General features: G+C 38.0%; 1 protein-coding gene across 21 annotated transcripts in view; it reads left to right on the top strand.

Moving 5' to 3' along the window:
- kcnma1a (potassium large conductance calcium-activated channel, subfamily M, alpha member 1a) overlaps positions 1 to 18,298 on the top strand; it is a 279,908-nt gene extending 261,610 nt beyond the window's left edge. For 13 of the 21 annotated variants that reach the window (XM_073812910.1, XM_065297219.2, XM_065297218.2 and 10 more), the window contains 6 exons: positions 2,584 to 2,714; positions 6,347 to 6,541; positions 6,815 to 6,933; positions 8,701 to 8,925; positions 11,536 to 11,564; positions 14,881 to 18,298. In XM_073812910.1, coding sequence (XP_073669011.1) covers positions 2,584 to 2,714; positions 6,347 to 6,541; positions 6,815 to 6,933; positions 8,701 to 8,925; positions 11,536 to 11,564; positions 14,881 to 15,032 — 851 coding nt within the window. In that variant the 3' untranslated portion in view covers positions 15,033 to 18,298. The remainder of the gene's footprint in view (positions 1 to 2,583; positions 2,715 to 6,346; positions 6,542 to 6,814; positions 6,934 to 8,700; positions 8,926 to 11,535; positions 11,565 to 14,880) is intronic. The other 8 variants (XM_065297215.1, XM_073812909.1, XM_073812908.1 and 5 more) reach the window with 1 other exon arrangement.
- The last annotated feature ends 588 nt before the right edge of the window (positions 18,299 to 18,886 follow it).

Here is an 18,886-nt window from a genome sequence, read left to right as displayed (position 1 = left end):
AAACAAAGATACTGATGTTTAAAAGCTTGTTATTCTTTATAAGCGGACATATTTGCTGGTATTCTTGTCTGATGTAGTACTTACTTTGTTACTTCGACTTTCTGTTTTGTAAGTGTTTTATTGTACATTATATTATTGTATATAGGGGCTGTCATTTGAATTTGAATATGATTTAGTATGATTAAAATAAATGCCCCATGCCCTTTGAGAAATTGTAGGCAAGAGGTGTCACATAAAAATGTGTTGCTTTTGCCAAGATGCAACACAATTGTACAATTATAAATGTGCACTTAGGCTGGGTTTACACTGCAAATCTTGATGCCCAATTCCAATTTTTTGCCTTTATCCGATTTTTTTGACAAACCGCTTAGATAATTTTTTAAGTCGATTGTATCCGCAGTGTTGGGGAAGTTACTTTGAAACTGTAGTTAGATAAGATACAAGCTACTTATCATTAAAAGTAGTTAAACTACAGCCAAGCTACCCATCTGAAAAAGTAGTTAGCTGCACTACAAGTTATGCAAAGTAGCTAGCTACATTAAAACCACATAGATTTTTTTACAATGACATTATATTACAAATAACTAAATATATTTGTTGATGTAGAATTTTTAAAGAAAATGATTGGGGGTTTAAAACAATGTAATGTATTACAATTATGATTTCAGTATTGTTTGAGTTTGTGAACTACACAATACACAAATATTTATCTAAATCTAAAAGTCTGCAAAATTGCCAATGAATAGACATAAAAAATAGAGAGCAGAAAAACATTTTAAATTACTTTTATTTCAGCTCTTTATAATAATAATAATAATAATAATAATAATGGTGAATCATTGTTAATAATTAATACAAACAAACTAAGGTATAATTAATTAATGTGGTTTGATAAACGTATAATATATGGATTTCTTTTCTGTTTGATTGACAGATCCTAAAGCAGTGGCGCAAACACAACATTAGTGTTTTTGTAGGTTTGTTACAAAACTGTGGCAGGACAGATTGGATTTTGTAATAATGGGAAAAAAGGATTCATCACTGCACTTAAAATAGAAATTTGATATAAAAGCAATAAAGCAGGAGGATTAATTCTTAAAATGGCTATTACTCACTTATATGTGCTTAGAGTTTTCAATGCAGACAGACAAATCTTTAATTTGTACAAAAGAATAAGTAAGCTTTACAGTTTGTTACTTTAAGAGACATGAACTTAAGATTCTGCCATCATGCCTTGCTCCATCACGGACATTATAATACGAGTTTGTCGGCGTTACTCTTGCACGTTTGGAACGTAAGCATCTGACAATTGGATCTGCAAAGATGTGTGACAGAACAGTAGATGGCAGTAATGAATTTGAGTTTGTGATCTAAGAAGAGAAGAAGACGCTCCTGCGCTCAGCGCTGCTCTTTGCTAAAAGGCATTACAAAGCAACAACGTTATGTAGCGTCTTGTTGCGCTACATCGCTACTTGCTGGAAAAAGTATTTAACTACTGTTAAAGGAAAACACCACCGTTTTCCAATATTTTACTATGTTCTTACCTCAACTTAGACAAATTAATATATACCTATATGTTTTCAATGTGTGCACTTTTAATTTTTTTACAGCACCTTGTGAATGTGTTAGCATTTAGCCTAGCCCCTTTCATTCCTACAGGATGACTCCAAACAAGGATGAATTTAGAAGCTACCAAACACTTCCATGTTTTCCCTATTTACACGAGTATGTATGGTGGCCCAAAATAAAACTTTTGTTTGGAGCCATAGGAATGAATGGGGCTAAATGATAACGCATTTACGAAGCGCTGTACAAAATTAAAGTTATCTTTAGGTTCGCTGATAAAATGCCAGTGTGAACGCATAATAAATTGGTTTCTTTTTTGGTCCGGACCAAAAGAACCGAAAGAACCGAACTACAACACGCCCTGGGTTATTCAGAAACTAATTTATGTAGATTAAAGCGTAACTAAACCCCTGGTCAGAGCCTGACTCCACCCACTGGCAATATTTGAAAAATGCAAGAAAAGTGGGCAGATCCCAAGGAGATAGAGGGGACGAACTAAGTGTGTGGTGAGATCTAACAAGGGTGTGGTGATCTTGAACCTGCTTACGTCACGAGTCATTTTTTGGACCCAACATCCAATAGGAAAATTCAACTGCAGTAGCCACCGTTCAACCTGAAGAGGGCAGCACTCAGACGTTTTTACACCATATATTGTGGTATTGGAACACTTTACATCCAAATGTCAAAAAACTTACTAAAATCAATGAACAGCACTAATAAAGCATCATTCTTACAGATCATTAACTAAAAAAAGTTGGCTTAGGGTTTAGTTACTCTTTAAATCATTTTTTATGGGTCAATATTTAAATCTCTATTATTTTCTGCATGCAGGCTCACTGAGGTGCATGCAGTTTTTTATTATTGTTATTTCATCCTATTGTTTATTTGACATCTGTTTTCCGACGTGTAGTGAGAAACTCTCTCACTTATCCACCCTTAATCTCCTGTCCTGACTGTTATAGGACTTCGACAGATTCTTCTTTTGACAGTTTTCTAATTTTTCTCTCTGTACTGCAGTGAATGACTCCAACGTTCAGTTTTTGGACCAAGACGATGATGATGACCCAGATACGGAGCTGTATCTGACCCAGCCGTTCGCCTGCGGTACAGCGTTTGCAATCAGCGTACTGGACTCCCTGATGAGTGCGGTGAGTTAGCATCCATCTAGCCGTCTAAACAGCTGCCACGTTCATAAATTTTTCTAGTCTAAATTCCTTTAAACAGATTAGCAGACCTTTAAAGATATTATCACTGATGAATACATCAATTCAGCATGGCCGCCCTAAGCCTTTAAGGGGACTGAATTTATTGAGGGCCCCTCGGTGCCCTATGATTGACTGTTGTCAACGCTTGATTATTTACACTCTATAAATCTAACAAACCCAATATCAATGTTATTAGGTGTACTCAGACATTGCCTTTCAAGCGATTTTGGCAGTATGATAACCTTAAAGGAATATTCAATTTTCATAAAAATCTTGATAATTTACACATCCCCATATCATTCAATATGCTTGTCTTTCTTTGTTTAGTTGAGAGGAAATCAAGTTTTTTTAGGAAAACATTCCAGGATTTTTCTTAAATTTAGTAGACTTTATTGGACATCAACTGTTCACAGTTTCAATGCAGCTAAAAATGGCAGTTTAATGCAGTTTCAAAGGGCTCTAAACGATCCCAAACGAGTCATAAGGGTCTAATTTAGCAACACCATTGTCATTTTTGTCAAGAAAAATAAAAAAATAAGCACTTTTAAACCACAACGTCTTGTCTTGCACTAGCCATCAAATATGTGAAACACACATTTACGGACCATTTTCAACAATAAACTAACACAAAGACATTCATTAGTATCATTCCACATACAACAACGTCTGAACTGTCCTCTTTGCCCACACTTGTAAACACTGGGGCGGTAGTTTTGCATACGTCATGCATGACCCTTCGACGTGTTTACGCAATATGTAGCTCGCGCTGGTGGGTCACACGGCTGGTGCAAGACAAGAAGTTGTGGTTTAAAAGTGCATATTTTTTTATTTTTCTTGCTAATAATGACAATCAATTTGATAGATAAGACCCTTATGCCTCGTTTGGGATCAAAGCCCTTTGAAGCGGCGTTGAGACTGTAATTTTAAACTTGCATTGAAACTGTAAACTGTTGAGGTCCAAAAAAGTCTAATACGGCCATTCCCAAACTGTGGTCCACGGACCACTAGTGGTCCGTAATGGTACTGCAGGTGGTCCGTGTAAAGGCAAAATAAAATATAAAAGAATATATTTTATTAAGAAAAATATCTTTTTTAAGAATATGTTTTAAGAATCTGATGTACTTATGTTATGACCAGTTATAGTTTTAGTGCTAGTAAGCCTATTTAGAAGTGCAGATAAATTCAGGACTTTGTGTAGACATATTTTATTATGAGTATTATGAGGTGGTACGCGAAAATTCTTGATTAGTGGTCCACACACACAAAAAGTTTGAAAACCCCTGGTCTAATACATTGAGAAAATCCTGGAATGTTTTCCTAAAAAAACTTAATTTCTTCTCGACTGAACAAAGAAAGACAACAACATTTTGGATGACATGGGGGTAAATTATCAAGATTTTTTTGGAGTAAGTGGAGTAATCCTTTCAGCCAAAATACCATGCTTTCACGCTGTTGCCGTATTGCAACACTAAAATGTGTTATTTTCAAACTTTTCAATTGAGCACAATATATTTTATTTTTAAGCAACATACAGCAGGTACACCAGGTAAAAATAAAATTTTAGTTATAATATCTTTTAAAAATATATATTTGTAATATACTGTATATTAAAGGTCCCGTTTTTACTGTGTTTTTGAAGCTATGATTGTGTTTATGGTGAGCAATTAAACATGTCTTCATGTTTCATCTTTACAAAACGCGGTACTTTTCACACAATTTTAGCGCTGTTTTCACTGTCCTCAAAACAGGCGGATGTCTGTCTTGTTCTATGAACGAGTTCTGATTGTGTAGTTTGTTTAGTGTGTTGTGATTTAAAAGCATCTTAGATTAGCAGAGCCGTTTGAGCTTAGCTGGTGACTGATGTATTCCTGTGGGTGGAGTTTAGTCAGAAACTCTTATTTTGACATCATTCAACCAGGAAGTAGAGGGCTGTAGTCCAAACCATCCGTTCGCTGTAGGCTTTGAAAGGGGACTTCTGTTAAAGAAAATATATCGCTTGGCATTAAACTTTGAGCTTTATCATTTTGCAGGGATTATTTATGCTCTAACAGCAACATTACACACTAACTAAAGTTTGAAAAATGGGATGAGGAAAAATGGGACCTTTAAATGTAAATATCAAATCAATTAGATGACTTAATGATTTAATTAATTTTGTGTAAATACAGCTTATACCTTGGAAATGGTATCGCAGAATGTCTGAAAAAAACTTGCATTACAAGTATATTGCGATTTAATAAGATAATTTCAGGACTTTCAATTTTAGATGAACAGCTTGAACTGAAAATCTTCTGGGGGTTCCATGGTGGCCAAAGGCCCCTAAGCAGCCACTTAGTTCACTTGAATTGAGATTTTTTTCATTGTGTTACCACTATTCAGACAATCATTTCTCTCTCCTATCATAAAATGTCATATAGAATAACATAAAAGCTTGTCTGAGATTTCTGCAGTAATGTATAAGAAGGAGAGATCCTGCGGCTGCTTTAGATGTAGGGCTCAGGCGTTACCAGTAGGCAGAGGTTTGTAAATGAAATGGCACATTGATCAGACAGCACTGTCAGCTGCGGTGACATCAAAAGGAAAGTTGTTGCCAAGACTCCTCACATAATGTGTCATGAAATGAACTTTCAAGAGTCTTATTAGATCTTTTAACAAGGTAAGTGCTCAAGTTTTCTTTAATGGCGTACCTTGACACGCAAGGTGGGCTGCTACGGGGTCCAAAAGCTCTAATCTCCTAACAGTGTCATTTCGGGTAGAATGGGAAAGATACGTTTTTTCCCCTTTCACTTTCGTTTTTTCTCCTCTCCACCTACGACCGCTGCTATCTCCCCTATCCGTATGATGGCTTAATTCCAGTACCTTTCACTTTGAGTGAAGTTAGAACAAAGCAGCCTTCAAGTGCATTTCACTCTGGACAAAGGTGAAGCTTGCTAATAGACAGCTCTCATCCATCATTCGGCTGAATGCTGCTGTCAGGGGCCCGGAGAGGTGTCACTCTAGCACGGGCCCTCGGTGACACGGCGCTCTGGTGCTCACACAAAGCACCTTATGAGCTTTTATTTTTCTACCTAATTATTTGACAGCTTTATCAGCAATCTGCTGTATCGGCAAACGGTGAAGAAGCCGGTTGACATCATACAAAATCTGTTTTTTTTTTCTTCTTAAATTTGTAACATGATTGTGAAATTTAATAATGAAAATATATGTACATATTAATTTGAGGAAATGCAAAACAGAACCATTCTCGCTAAATCTGAATGAAAAATCTCCCCCCTCATTCTGTTATGAGATCTAAAAACAATTAGTTACAATAATGATAATTAAAATGGCCTCGTGTGCAAAATGCGCCGCTGTTAAGCACGACTGGTGATACCAAAATGGATGGCGTGGGGAGGAGACAGCAACAACAGCTGGCGTAATTGCATTCCTGTGTCTCTTCCCTTCCCAGGGAGTGAAATGAGACGAGACAGATCAGGGTCTAGATAACAGCACTCAGGACAGCTCCAAAATCCGGACTGTCTTGAGTTGTGACTCTAATGGTGCTCACGTCCGGATCTTCTCCCTTATCTTGGCAGACATACTTCAATGATAATATCCTCACCCTGATCCGGACGTTGGTCACGGGAGGCGCCACTCCGGAGCTGGAGGCCCTGTTGGCAGAGGAGAACGCTCTGAGAGGTGGCTACAGCACGCCACAGACGCTGGCTAACAGGGACAGGTGTCGGGTCGCCCAGCTAGCATTGTACGACGGGCCCTTCGCAGACTTGGGGGTAAGTGGATGGTTAAGAGGAGCTGACGCATTTTGCCACTTCACCCAACAGTGGCCGTTCCCGCGTCCAGTGCAGTCCCTGACCGCTAATGCAAAGTGAAGGAGCTGAACATGCAAAGATCTGAAGAAATGTTTTTGTATCTGTGTATGCAGAGAATATTGTTGGTTGAAGTACCGTTGTTGGCTTTGTGAAACCTGACATGCATTGTATTTGAATATTATAAATTATTAATAGACTATAAATGATTAAAGAACTGTGGTTGTGTTTTTTCAGGACGGTGGCTGCTACGGAGACTTATTTTGTAAAGCATTAAAAACGTACAACATGCTGTGCTTCGGCATCTATAGATTACGAGATGCACACTTAGGTGCGCCAAGCCAGTGTATGAAAAGGTGAGCTTTTCATTTTTCCCATTTCATTTGAATGGGCTTTCAGTCCATTACATTACTGTCACAGGCGTATACAGAAGCTCAACTGGGATAATAAGGCCTATGTCTCAATTACTAGCACTGTTGAGTGCACTAACTAGAAAACTGGATAACTTATGATTCACTACATGTTCGAGCCATTTACATTTATGCACTTGCGTGCCGATTTCCAACATAACACAGAAGTCTTACTTACTGCATGCAACTCATGACCCAGTTGGGACTTTTCAACCAGTCCTTCCAGAAAAATGTTGAGGTTTTTTTTGTGATTGTTGCGGGCAAAAACCTGTGATCTTGTGGCATGTTTTCTTAAAAAATGCGATGGAATATGTGGGATATTTATGCAATGAATTTCCGGGAACTTACAAAAACTGTGGGAACTTGCAGCTTTTTAATGATGTTCATGGCACGTAACTACGTTATTTCATAACATTCCCATGGCAACAGGGGACATGGCTGCGCTTGTGTGAAGTAAATGCAAATTTTTTTAACTTTCTGCTAAAGATATATGTGACTTTTTGCTACGAAAATACGGGGATTATGAAATCATGCATCCCCTGCATATTTTGCGCGTGGAAATCTGCAATATATGCAGCGAAAGTGCAGCGTATTTGAAAAATCGCATAATTACGTTTTTCTGGAGGGGCTGTTCAACGAAATCCAGCGTTGAACAAACACACGCGCAAAACTCAGGTGCTACCCCGGATAAACAAACTATATCCATTGTTGCCATAATGCTGGCTTTCTTATCCTTGCATCCAAAAACACAGTTTTTCTTTTGTGCCATTGTTGAGTTTTGATATACAAAACAAAGCTGGCGCGTGAAGTGATGCCTGTGACTTCTAGCGTCCTCGGCTCTCGCTCTCCCAATGATTGATACGTGGGTGTGGTTTTCTAGGGAAAGTGCCCATAAAAATAAATGCTACGTAAGGTCTACCCATGATATGTAAGCTGTAAAAACTTTCCGAAACTTGTACGAACCCTGGCGAAATGCATTCGCACATAAATACTCTGTAACACGTCCAACTGCTTTTTTGACACTTTGCCTATGTTTAGTAAAAGGAAACAGTCTTAATAAGTTAGAATGCTTGAAATACCGTTGACCCCGCAAATGTCTAATAAAGCACATATTTTAATATTAAATTATAGATATTTTAATAAATAGAAACAGACTATGTGTGTGCAGGCCATTGTGTCCTATTTCAACAATTACACTGTCAAAAAATGGTCCCTAGCTGTCATTGGGTCAATGCTCCTAATATTTACAACTTATGTACCAATATGTACCTTTAAAGGAACAGTATGTAAGATTGTGGCCAAAACTGGTATTGCAATCACAAATCTTGTGGCTAAAACTGGTGCTGCAATAACACGACTGGTCGCCAATACACAACATGACAACATAAACATCAGTTGAGGGCTGCAACTCCACTTTTTAAATGACAATATCCTGGCCAGACCACTGTTGTCAGTGATATAAGTATTTAAAATGAAAAAGATTTCTTAATGTCTAGTGACATATCAGGGCCATTTTATGATTGATTGATATACATTTCTTACATACTGTTCCTTTAAGGCACTAATATGCACACTTTGGTACCAATATGTACCTCTGAAGTACTGTGATGTATTTTTTTTAAAAGGTACTGCCCATGTGACTGTTTTTCTGACAGTGTAGACTTTTCTGTATGAGACTAATTGAATGTGTGTGTCTTTACTTCATGTGCACAGATATGTCATCACAAACCCGCCTTACGAGTTCGAGCTGGTGCCCACGGATCTGATCTTCTGTCTGATGCAGTTCGACCACAACGCTGGCCAGTCCAGAGCGAGTCTGTCCCACTCTTCCCATTCCTCCCATTCATCCAGCAAGAAGAGCTCATCGGTCCACTCCATCCCCCCCACAAACCGGCAAAACCGCAGCAGCAAAGCACGCGAAGCACGTGACAAACAGAAGTAAGATGCTCAACCTCTTGGCCTTCATTTACTGTATTATTTTAACCTAGTTGAGCGACTGTATGCGTAAGTCTGTAAATGTTTGTGGTTTTAGAAGACTTACATGAACTATAATTGTGTGTGTGTGTGTGTGTGTGTGTGTGTGTGTGTGTGTGTGTGTGTGTGTGTGTGTGTGTGTGTGTGTGTGTGTGTGTGTGTGTGTGTGTTTGCTCCATTATTGTTATGTGCATGTGGCCCTTGCCTTGACCACATACTGAACTCTATGACCATAAGATCATTGCCTCATTTCAACTGCACCTTAACCCAGGATCATACTAGCATCAGTCTGCACAACGCTGCTGCATTTTTACTACAACCACGTTACAGCTATATACTGAGGTTTGTAGGTTTTATAGATGAACTAGAGGTCTGCCCGCAGGATCTGTTTCGATTGTTTGATGCAAGGCATCCTTTCTGTTTTGAAAGGGGGTTGTTGCGGTAGTGGTCAGTCCTAGAGAACAGTTATTTTGTTGTCTTGTTAAAAATAAAACATGAGAAGCAAACTTCAGTTCTCAATAATGTTGAAAATTCTGCAATATTTTGTCCACAGTTATTTCAAATATTTTAGTTGCTCTGTTTAAAGTTTTACTTAACAATTATTTTACATCATCATGCAGAAATGATAATAAAAGTCTGCGCTCCAAATTGAAAGAGAGTTTAGCATTAATAGTCAGATTTTTTAAGTTTTAAAGGGATAGTTTACACAAAAATGAAAATCACCCTCATGTTGTTACAAAACCATAGACTGTAAAAAAAGATGGACGACCCGATGTCGCTTTCTTCCATTGTAATGAATTTAAGCCAAAAATGTCCGACCATGGGCATTGCCATGTTACGTAAAAATGTCAGTTTGGAGCCAGGGTATGTGCAGAAAAAAGCGTCCGTGGAGCCAGAGGCGGAGCCGCGATATCCAACTCCCACCGAAACGCTCGCATGCTCAATTCAATCACGCCAATCATGTGGACACGTCTTGTTTTTATAGCATCAAATTACTTGCTAAAATTAAACTTATCACAAAAATGAACAATTGAAAATATATCAGCGTGATGACAACTACCTTAAAGTACCAAAACCATCTTTCGGAAAATTTTATTGGAAATGTATTGTTTTTTATTTAGAGCCGAGTCCTCTTTGTTTGAATGGAGAGGGCGGGGTTTATGACTTGTACTGCAGCCAGCCACCAGGGGGCATCCAAAGAGCCAGCGGCTTTACTTTTCAAGATGTATGAGGCACACCAATACAAAACCTGTATAAATTTCATTGTTCTCCTGAACACAAAGGAAGATTTTTATAATGACGCAGGAAACGGAAGCACCATTGACTTACATAGTAGAAAAACATACTACTGTACTATAGAAGTCAGTGGTGCTCAAAAATGGTTTGGTTACAAACATTGCTAAAAATATCTAATACAACATGTGGGTGATGAGTAAATGATGACAGAATTATCATTTTTGGGTGAACTATCCCTTCATAATCTCTAAAACAATTTTTCTATGGTTGTTTAAATAGTTTAGTATTCCAGCAAGAATGCTTTCATTTTACTTTCCTATTTTTTAACCATATTTTTTTACCAATCTCAGCTGATGAATTTACACGAGACACATTATTGTGCTTAGTGACAATAAAAATAGCCAATAATCCCTATTTCCCCATTTCAACATTATTGAGAAGACGTACAATAACAGATCTGTGCAGACCTCTAGAAAGAACCGTTTAGTGAGTATTAAGTTTTATAAAGAATAAATGTACAATTGTGTCTTCGTACCAGAATTTGTGTATAGAGAGCGTAGATAATTTGTCATCATACATAAACGCAAACAATAACTGCAAGGAAACTCATTGGTTGCCTTCCTTCCTGTTTGTCCAATCATTGTTTGTTTGCATCATGTTATAGTCCGTCTTAGTGGCCTATTTTTAGTTTTGCTTCAGTGATTTTAAATTTTTTCACGCAATGTTTCTAGACATTGTCGTCATAGCAGAAATGGTTTTACACGTCCTTGAATGCCTTGCAGGGGCAGGAGCCCTTATGGTGTATATTTTACTAAACAATCCTGCCTTGAATTAACAGATTAGTGGGTAGGTAATTGAAATCTTTGAAAATGTTTATTCTTCACATTCTCCATGATGTTATTGTATGAGATCTCTACTGGAGAGCGAAGAGTTGCTGCAAGGTATCATGGGAAGTTGTAAAACCCTAAAAAGTTTAATTTCGAAACGTTTAGCATTTCCCCCTTAGTTAGATATAAAAGTAGATTTATACTAGTTTTATAGAATAGTTTTGGTTTTATTTGCCTTAGCAAATGTTTCATATCTGAGAAGTGCATTAAAGAGTGTGCATATTGTACAGTGCTTGATCAATTAATAATCCTTGCATTCTTTAATAGTAGCTTAGTACTAGATATAGTTCTTAGTAAAAATTATTTGCTTTGCATCGCTCTTTAATAATAAATGATTAAATGCATTTTAGTTAAGTTGGCAAGACTTAAAATGTAGACCAAATATGATGATTCTGTTTGAGTCCTGTTAATTCAACTGTAAAACTTACATAGACCACTTTTTTTTCTAAAGTGCAACAAGGATGAATAGAATGGGCCCAGGTATGCAAGTTAATAATTCTGCATGATACAGCACCTGTTGTGGGATCTTTTAATCATAACTCTGTCCTTGTGGAGCACTGTTATGAGAGGGATTTGATTTTACTTTCTAAGGAAATCATGCCTTACTTTTCAGCTTTGCTTTCTTTGAAAAAGCAAATGGCTGCTGCTGCTACAGTAACTTCTGTCATGCTTAGGATCATCCCAGCATTGCATGTGGTTGACTTTCATCCCCTGTCTCTCTCTCTGCTCATCTGATAGACTCAGTGATCTCTCTCAGTAGTCCCCTCCACTTCAGTTTCTTTGTTCATATATCTCCTATTAGGTTTTCTTTAGTTGTTTCAAGAATGTGTGTGAGGTCTGTGTGTCTGTACATTGTTGCTACATGTAGCTCTATCGAATTTTTTTGTCACCAAAAAAGTACAATATTGACCTTAAAATAATTAATTGATAAAATATACACCAAGTTGTATAACAGCACATTTAAAGCGGACATTTCACCAGACTTTTTAAGATGTAAAATAAATCTTTGGTGTCTCCAGAGTACATATGTGACGTTTTAGCTCAAAATATCATATAGATAATTTATTATAACATGTTAAAATTGCCCCTTTGTAGGTGTGAGCAAAATTATGCCATTTTGGGTGTGTCCTTTAAATGCAAATGAGCTGATCTCTGCACTAAATGGCAGTGTCGTGGTTGGACAGTGCAGATTAAAGGGCGGTATTATCCCCTTCTGACATCACAGGGGGAGCCCAATTTCAATGACCTTTTTCACATGCTTGCAGTTAGTGCTGGGCAATAATTCGATAATTATATCGATATAAAATCTGGCGATAAAGCGGTACTGACCGTTCAAAAAGTGAACGGTAATGTTTATGCACAAGCACTTTCGGATGCCGCACGCAGTATTTGTTTACAATCACAGTGTCAGTTAGACTTGAAGGAGTGGAGTAAGATGAGGCAAGTTATTAATTTAGGGCCCTATGATTTCCGTAATGCGGATAACGCGGACAGAGTCACGGAATCAAAATGCGCGGAAACATTTTTCTTTTGTGTAATGTTGGACGGGCAAACAGGTTTTGTCAAAGCTCGGAACACGGCAGACAAAATAGTTACAGTATACTGTATTTCTTACAGCGTCCGCCTTGTGCGCGCACAGGTCCGCACAGCTTTAAAAGTATATTTACAGGACATTCAAAAATTAAGGGAAGCTGAGGAAAAACAGCCGATCCTCCATTGAAATGAATATACTGTTAAGTGTGCGACTGTGCGTTCCCACAGCAACGTGACACTCTTGACATCTATTTATCAGCGTGTATACCTCGTATAACACACGCGTGATCACTGAACTAAGTTTTCTTTCTTGTTTAAGTGAACATAGACAGCTGGATGTTTATCAGTATATTTAAACTTAAAGCAGTCTGTCTTGGGTCTTAAAGTGACAGTAACCTGCTGCTTTCTGTGTCAGAAATGTTCATTTCATAACAAATATATTTACATTTAATAATACAGATGCCTGAAGAGTAAAACAAGATTTTAGTATTCGTATTTGTCATGTTCTGAATTAAAAGTGGTTTAAAACTATAATTATACAGTATATAAACTATAATCTGGTTTTTACAACTTTCATTGTGCAGCAAAAATCTGCCTTTAAATTTGACATGAATAAAGATGTGTCATTTATTATGATAATTATCACTATAGACCGATATGGAAAACATTTTCGTGATAATTTTTTTGGCCATATCGCCCAGCCCTACTCGCAGTGAATGCTTTACCAAAACTAGGTTACTGGGTTGATCTTTTTCACATTTGATAGAAGCAATGGGGACCCAATTATAGCACTAAAAACGTGGAAAATGTCTCTTGATATGTCCGCTTAAAAATTGTTGCTATGTGAAGATTTAAGTGGCATCTCGGGGTGAGATTGTGAATTGCAACCAACGGCTCAGTCCACCGCTCAGCCCTCCCTTTATGAGAAATTACGGTAGCTGCCACAGGCAACGTCTGAGACAACGTAGTAACAAAACTGGCTTTGTACAGCAGGTTTAGGGCTACTGTAGAAACATTGCTCCGAATAAAATGGCAACCTGCATGTAAGGGGACCGCGGTTTAAGTAGATAAGAACGGGTCATTCTAAGGTAAAAAAAAACCATAATAGTTCATTATGCAAAGTCTTTATACTTTATAATAGTGTTTTACTTGGTGTTAAGTAGTATCTAACGCTACTTAGTGTAAATAGTCGCTGCCAATTATAAATACTTAATTACTTGTAGCAGTGATGTAATTTCTAATACCAGTTACCGATACTGATATCCATCCAATGCTGACATATCAGCATATTACTACCAATTACAGTTTTCTGGTGTCTTTTTTTATTTTTTGCCACCATCGCACAACCTTGAAAAGTCAGACAAGTGTTCCGCTCTCAGCTCAAATTCCCCTCAAATATCCGCGCGAGAGAGGGAACCATGATGAGAGTCCCAGTGCTGAAATTGGCTCTTTTAACCCTTATGGAGCCAGAGGATGTCTCGGGGCGATGTAAGTGCCACCATCAGTAGTAAACTCAGGGGAAGGGAGCGAGGTGGCTGACTCCTTGCACCTCCTCAGGCACAGCTCCACTCACATCAAACGACTGCACCGTGACACTTTCCCCCCGCGGCTCGTCGCAGCCTGACACTCCAAGGTGTGCAGTACATTTCAAGCTAGAGGTATAGTCGAAAATGTTGGAGTGCTGGAAAATGACACGGTGCCTAGGAAATTGTGAATGTGATGAGGAGAGACGCCGGCCCTACGTGTGGCTTAAATCTGATGCTTTGACCCTGAACATTCATAGGAAATATGATTTCGGTGCGCTTATGAAACTTGATTTTGGGATTCATTCAGACACACAGCAGCCAGCTTACGCCCTACATCTAATCGAACATTTTATAACAGTCAATAGTAAAAAAAAGTTTTCAATTGACTAGTTTGGTTTGTGGTGTCATTAGTTTGGTCAGTGGGAAACTTAATTGATAATTAAAAGTAATTGACAATACATTGAAACATTTTTTATTATCAAAATATTGTGGAGTATTACACAATTTTTAATTAGTGCTTTTACAAACCATACATTTTGCTGCCTCATAAAATTAGTAATAAATCTAGTTTGTGAGTGTGTGTGTGTGTTTGTGTGTGTTTTCTCTCTGTCATCTTGAATGTCAATTACGATTCCTGTATAGTGAGAGTGGAGATCTACTACATGTTTAATTCTGAAAACGACACGTATTAATGCTATTTCCGTCTTCTGCTTCTCTCCCGCCCTGGTGTCCTGCAGAAAAGAGATGGTTTACAGATGAAGCAGAAAACGCGTACCCGAGGAACATTCAAATCAAGCCCATGAGCACTCACATGGCCAACCAAATCAATCAGTACAAATCCACTAGCAGTCTGATTCCACCCATTCGAGAAGTCGAAGACGAATGCTGAACCAATCCCCAGCCTTTAACATCACGGAGGGAGTCGGGTCATCCTGCTGTAAAAGAGACGAACGCAAACCGTGACGTGACCGCGCTGACGTGCCCTTGTGTGACTCGAGGGTACGACGCGATCGTAGAACCGGAACTGTGTATACCTTTAATGTCACTTCCATACTTTTATATGTAATATGTATACATAGTGATGTACATAATGACAATCAAGTAAGGATTGTACAGCCCCTAGCACTTTTTAAATTATGTTAACAGGCAAAAAAAAGAGAGAGAGAAAAACTACTTCCTGTGATTCTTTGCAATATGTCACCACCACCCTGACCTGACTCCATGCACTCCGGGTGCGTGTCATGGAGTATGAGGGTCACGTCATTCATTTCATCCAAACGCTCTCCAAAGATCCTCTTCTGAAGCATCGCATCAGCCGCACCGATCGAGACACACATCCTTTGTTTCTTTTTGCACTACAACTTTACACATAATAAAGACTCGGGAGTAAAAGCGTATCCTCGATTCCCGAGGATGGGATCGGTTTTCCAGGCTAAGGCTGTTAAAGGAATGGCTTCGTTCAGGGGTGTGCTTTACAGATGTTTGCGTGACAGATTATGCCGTTGCCGTACACCCGCACACTGTATGTGTGTACCGAATTTTTGCCTGAAGTAACCTAAATGCACTGTATGGCATCAGGAAAGTTTCCATCCATATACTGTAGACTGTTCAAGCACATATGTATTTGAAAATGTGTTTGCTGTACTTGTAATTCTTGCGAAAGGTTGTCCCCCAACGTAGCTTTCCAATTTGGCAATACATTGAGGATATGCACTACTTCTGTTAATGTCTTTCCATCACCCATGACTGCTGGTGTGACGTTTCTTTGAGAAATCTGCTGTTATTAATACACTACCATCATCTTCTGATAGTTTAACAATGATTGAGCTGAAACATCTCTAACGTGACACTGTTAAATAGCCACACATTGCAAAAGTGGGCATGATTGGTTTCTCCTTTGGGTGTAGCCACTGCCTGGCACAGGGTTGACACAGAGGCAAAAAAGTGCTTGGATGTTCTCTGTGACCAACCGTGATGCGATTTGTTTAAAACAAATGTGTAAGCTCAATCATATTGTTGAATTATCAGCCTCGATTCTCGCTATGGACTAAATGGATGGAACGTCACTCATTTAATATCAACTGTGTTGTACCTTTAAGTACAGTAGTTCGTAAACCGATGCTTCACAGACTTTGCTTCAAGTGCTCAGATTTATACATAAGTACATACTTATTTTTTAATCCATGAGTGTAATCATTTTGTACTTATTTTTATACATACCAGAGAACTTTATTTCGAAATGTATCTTAAATATATATCGTAATAGCTACACCGGTCCGCTTTCTGGTCCCCGACTACAGAACATACGGTATCACGCAACCTAAAATAGGAAAAGTAAAACCTCTTTCGAGTACAATTTCAGGCTTCTTTGAAAGGACCTCTGTAGCTAAACCATTAAAAATCATTTTCAGATGAAAACAAATGATGTGACACTTTTCTGTAATTCCAAGTTAAAGCGATGTTGATCCTCAGACAGATAGATTTAGAGATGATGATGATGATGATGAGGAGGAGGAGGAGGAGGAGAGGTTTCTCGTTCTGTTCTGACGGTAGATTTATCGATGTTTGACCTAAATTAGGTCTCGGTTAAAAGAGGAACGTGCTCGAGTGCTTTCATGTGTAATTTGATCAAAATGCATTTAAATGTGTGCAATGAGAAGAACGTATGTCTTCAATCAGCAGTAGATGAAAAACAACTTCCATCCACCGAGTCGATGATTGAAACCGAGCTGTGTCAAAATATGTTGTATAAAATTCTGCCCGTTCTAGTCCACTTTTGGTTGCTGAAGTAAAATGATCTCAGCTTTACTGTTTGTCTGGACAATTAGGCTTTGTCCTGAAGTGATTTTCTGAATTGTGATTACATTGGTGTTACACTTTGTAGCAAGTAGATTTCTTAATAAATACAAAACATAATAATGTGAGTCAAATGTATATATATCGCCTAATTGGATTGTCAATAACATACTTGCTAGCCTGAAAACAAAAAAGATTAAGAGTCATTCATTGAAGTAAATGTACATTATTTCCTATATAAAGTCCTTTTCCTGTAATGAAACGATGGGTGAATTACACAGAAAGGCCATTGGGACGGTAAGGCCAGCAGGTTGCATTTGAAGAGTTATTTCTGATAAGGGTTTTACATTCCATTTTGTCATCAGCATTTTTAGTTTGAATCAGTTTTGCTTATAGGCTTTTTCTCAGGTAGAAATCCTGATGACAAAACTACAAAATAAAGCTGGCGTTTTTTTATTTATTCTTTTTTTTCCCTACTTGAGAGAATAAGGTACGAGGTGATGCTTGTATTTTTATCTCCACTGCAACAAATGTACAATGTTCAATTATCATGCAATTTATTTGTACATCATGCAATCAGATCATATCAGTGCCATTAAATGTGTCTGTCTACTAGCATCAGTCAGTCAGTTGTTGGTATGAATTATGGCATCTAATACTGGCATGGAGAACATCCAAGCCATCTTTGCCTCCATGTCAGCATGGTGCCAGGCAGTGTATAAACACCAAAGGAGGAACGCTATAAGACCCACTAGAGCGAAAAGTGGCATTTTGACGGGCACATGCCTATGCAACATGTGCTTAAGTCCTGTTACCTTAAAAATGGAGAAAACATATCAAATAAAAATAAAAAACATCAGACCAATGACTGACAGATGCTTGCTAGAACTACCGGATCATCTGTCAATGTATTTAAGTGTGTTTTAATGAACTATTTTTAAGTAACATATAAACCTTACTGATGTAATACACAAGTGTCATATTTTGGCTATTTTATTCTACTGTAAAGGACAAGTTTTAAAAGCTGTATAAAGAAAATGGATGACTGTAACAGAATAAATACTCGGAGGGAACTAAGTCTTAACATGCTGAACTTGAGTATGGATTATTGTTTTGTTTTTGTCTTTCTTTTCCACTTCAATAAATAATCATATACATGTAATTATTGACATATTCATCATTACAGGATAAAGGGACGTTAAAATGGACGTGAAGATGCTGGTGCTGAGCTGATCTACCTGACTCTGTCAAATATAACCTGCTGATAAACATACTGTCTTGTACAAAAAGTCTGTACATAAATTGTACATGGTTTCATTTTGTATTTTCTCAAATTAAAATGGATGTATTTGTGTTCTACAGGTGACTGGTATGTTACTTGAGTCATTAATTGAATTGATTTACACTTGAGATATTTGCGCTAGGGATAATGAGATCACAATTGTGAACTTTATTGACCAATGGGTATTGTTAAGGCCAAGTACACGTCTCAGAGATGAATTTGTTGCATCCAATCATAAATCACAATTTTAGTCAACTGGATGCAGGGGAAACATCTTTCTCGAACATCTGCTAATATTTAGTGTGTAGTTACTGTATAATAAATATTAACCTTGCAAATTTGCAAAGATCTTCAGCCTGTAATGCAGGGGTCACCAAACTTTTTTCTCTGGGGGCCACATTATCGTTCCTGACTGTGATGGGGGGCTGGGTCAGCTATATAGAATTGTATGACCCAGACCAATTGTATGACCACCAGCAGTAGAGATTACTGGCCTGGCACAGTCAAAGTCCCCATCAGTAAACGGCTTTCCATGGGTAGCTAGTACAGTAGGTGACCTACCTTATAGCTAGTTCGACAGCAGCCTGGTTTACCTGAGTTTGGTGAAGGAATACATTCTTTTGTGCGGCCAGTACGCCTTTCATCCTCCGAATCCTGTCTTACCC

Source organism: Paramisgurnus dabryanus, chromosome 20, assembly GCF_030506205.2.
Source record: "Paramisgurnus dabryanus chromosome 20, PD_genome_1.1, whole genome shotgun sequence".
Lineage (NCBI taxonomy): Eukaryota > Metazoa > Chordata > Actinopteri > Cypriniformes > Cobitidae > Paramisgurnus > Paramisgurnus dabryanus.
Note: the sequence above shows the minus strand (reverse complement) of the source record. Positions and strands in the feature narration are given on the sequence as shown.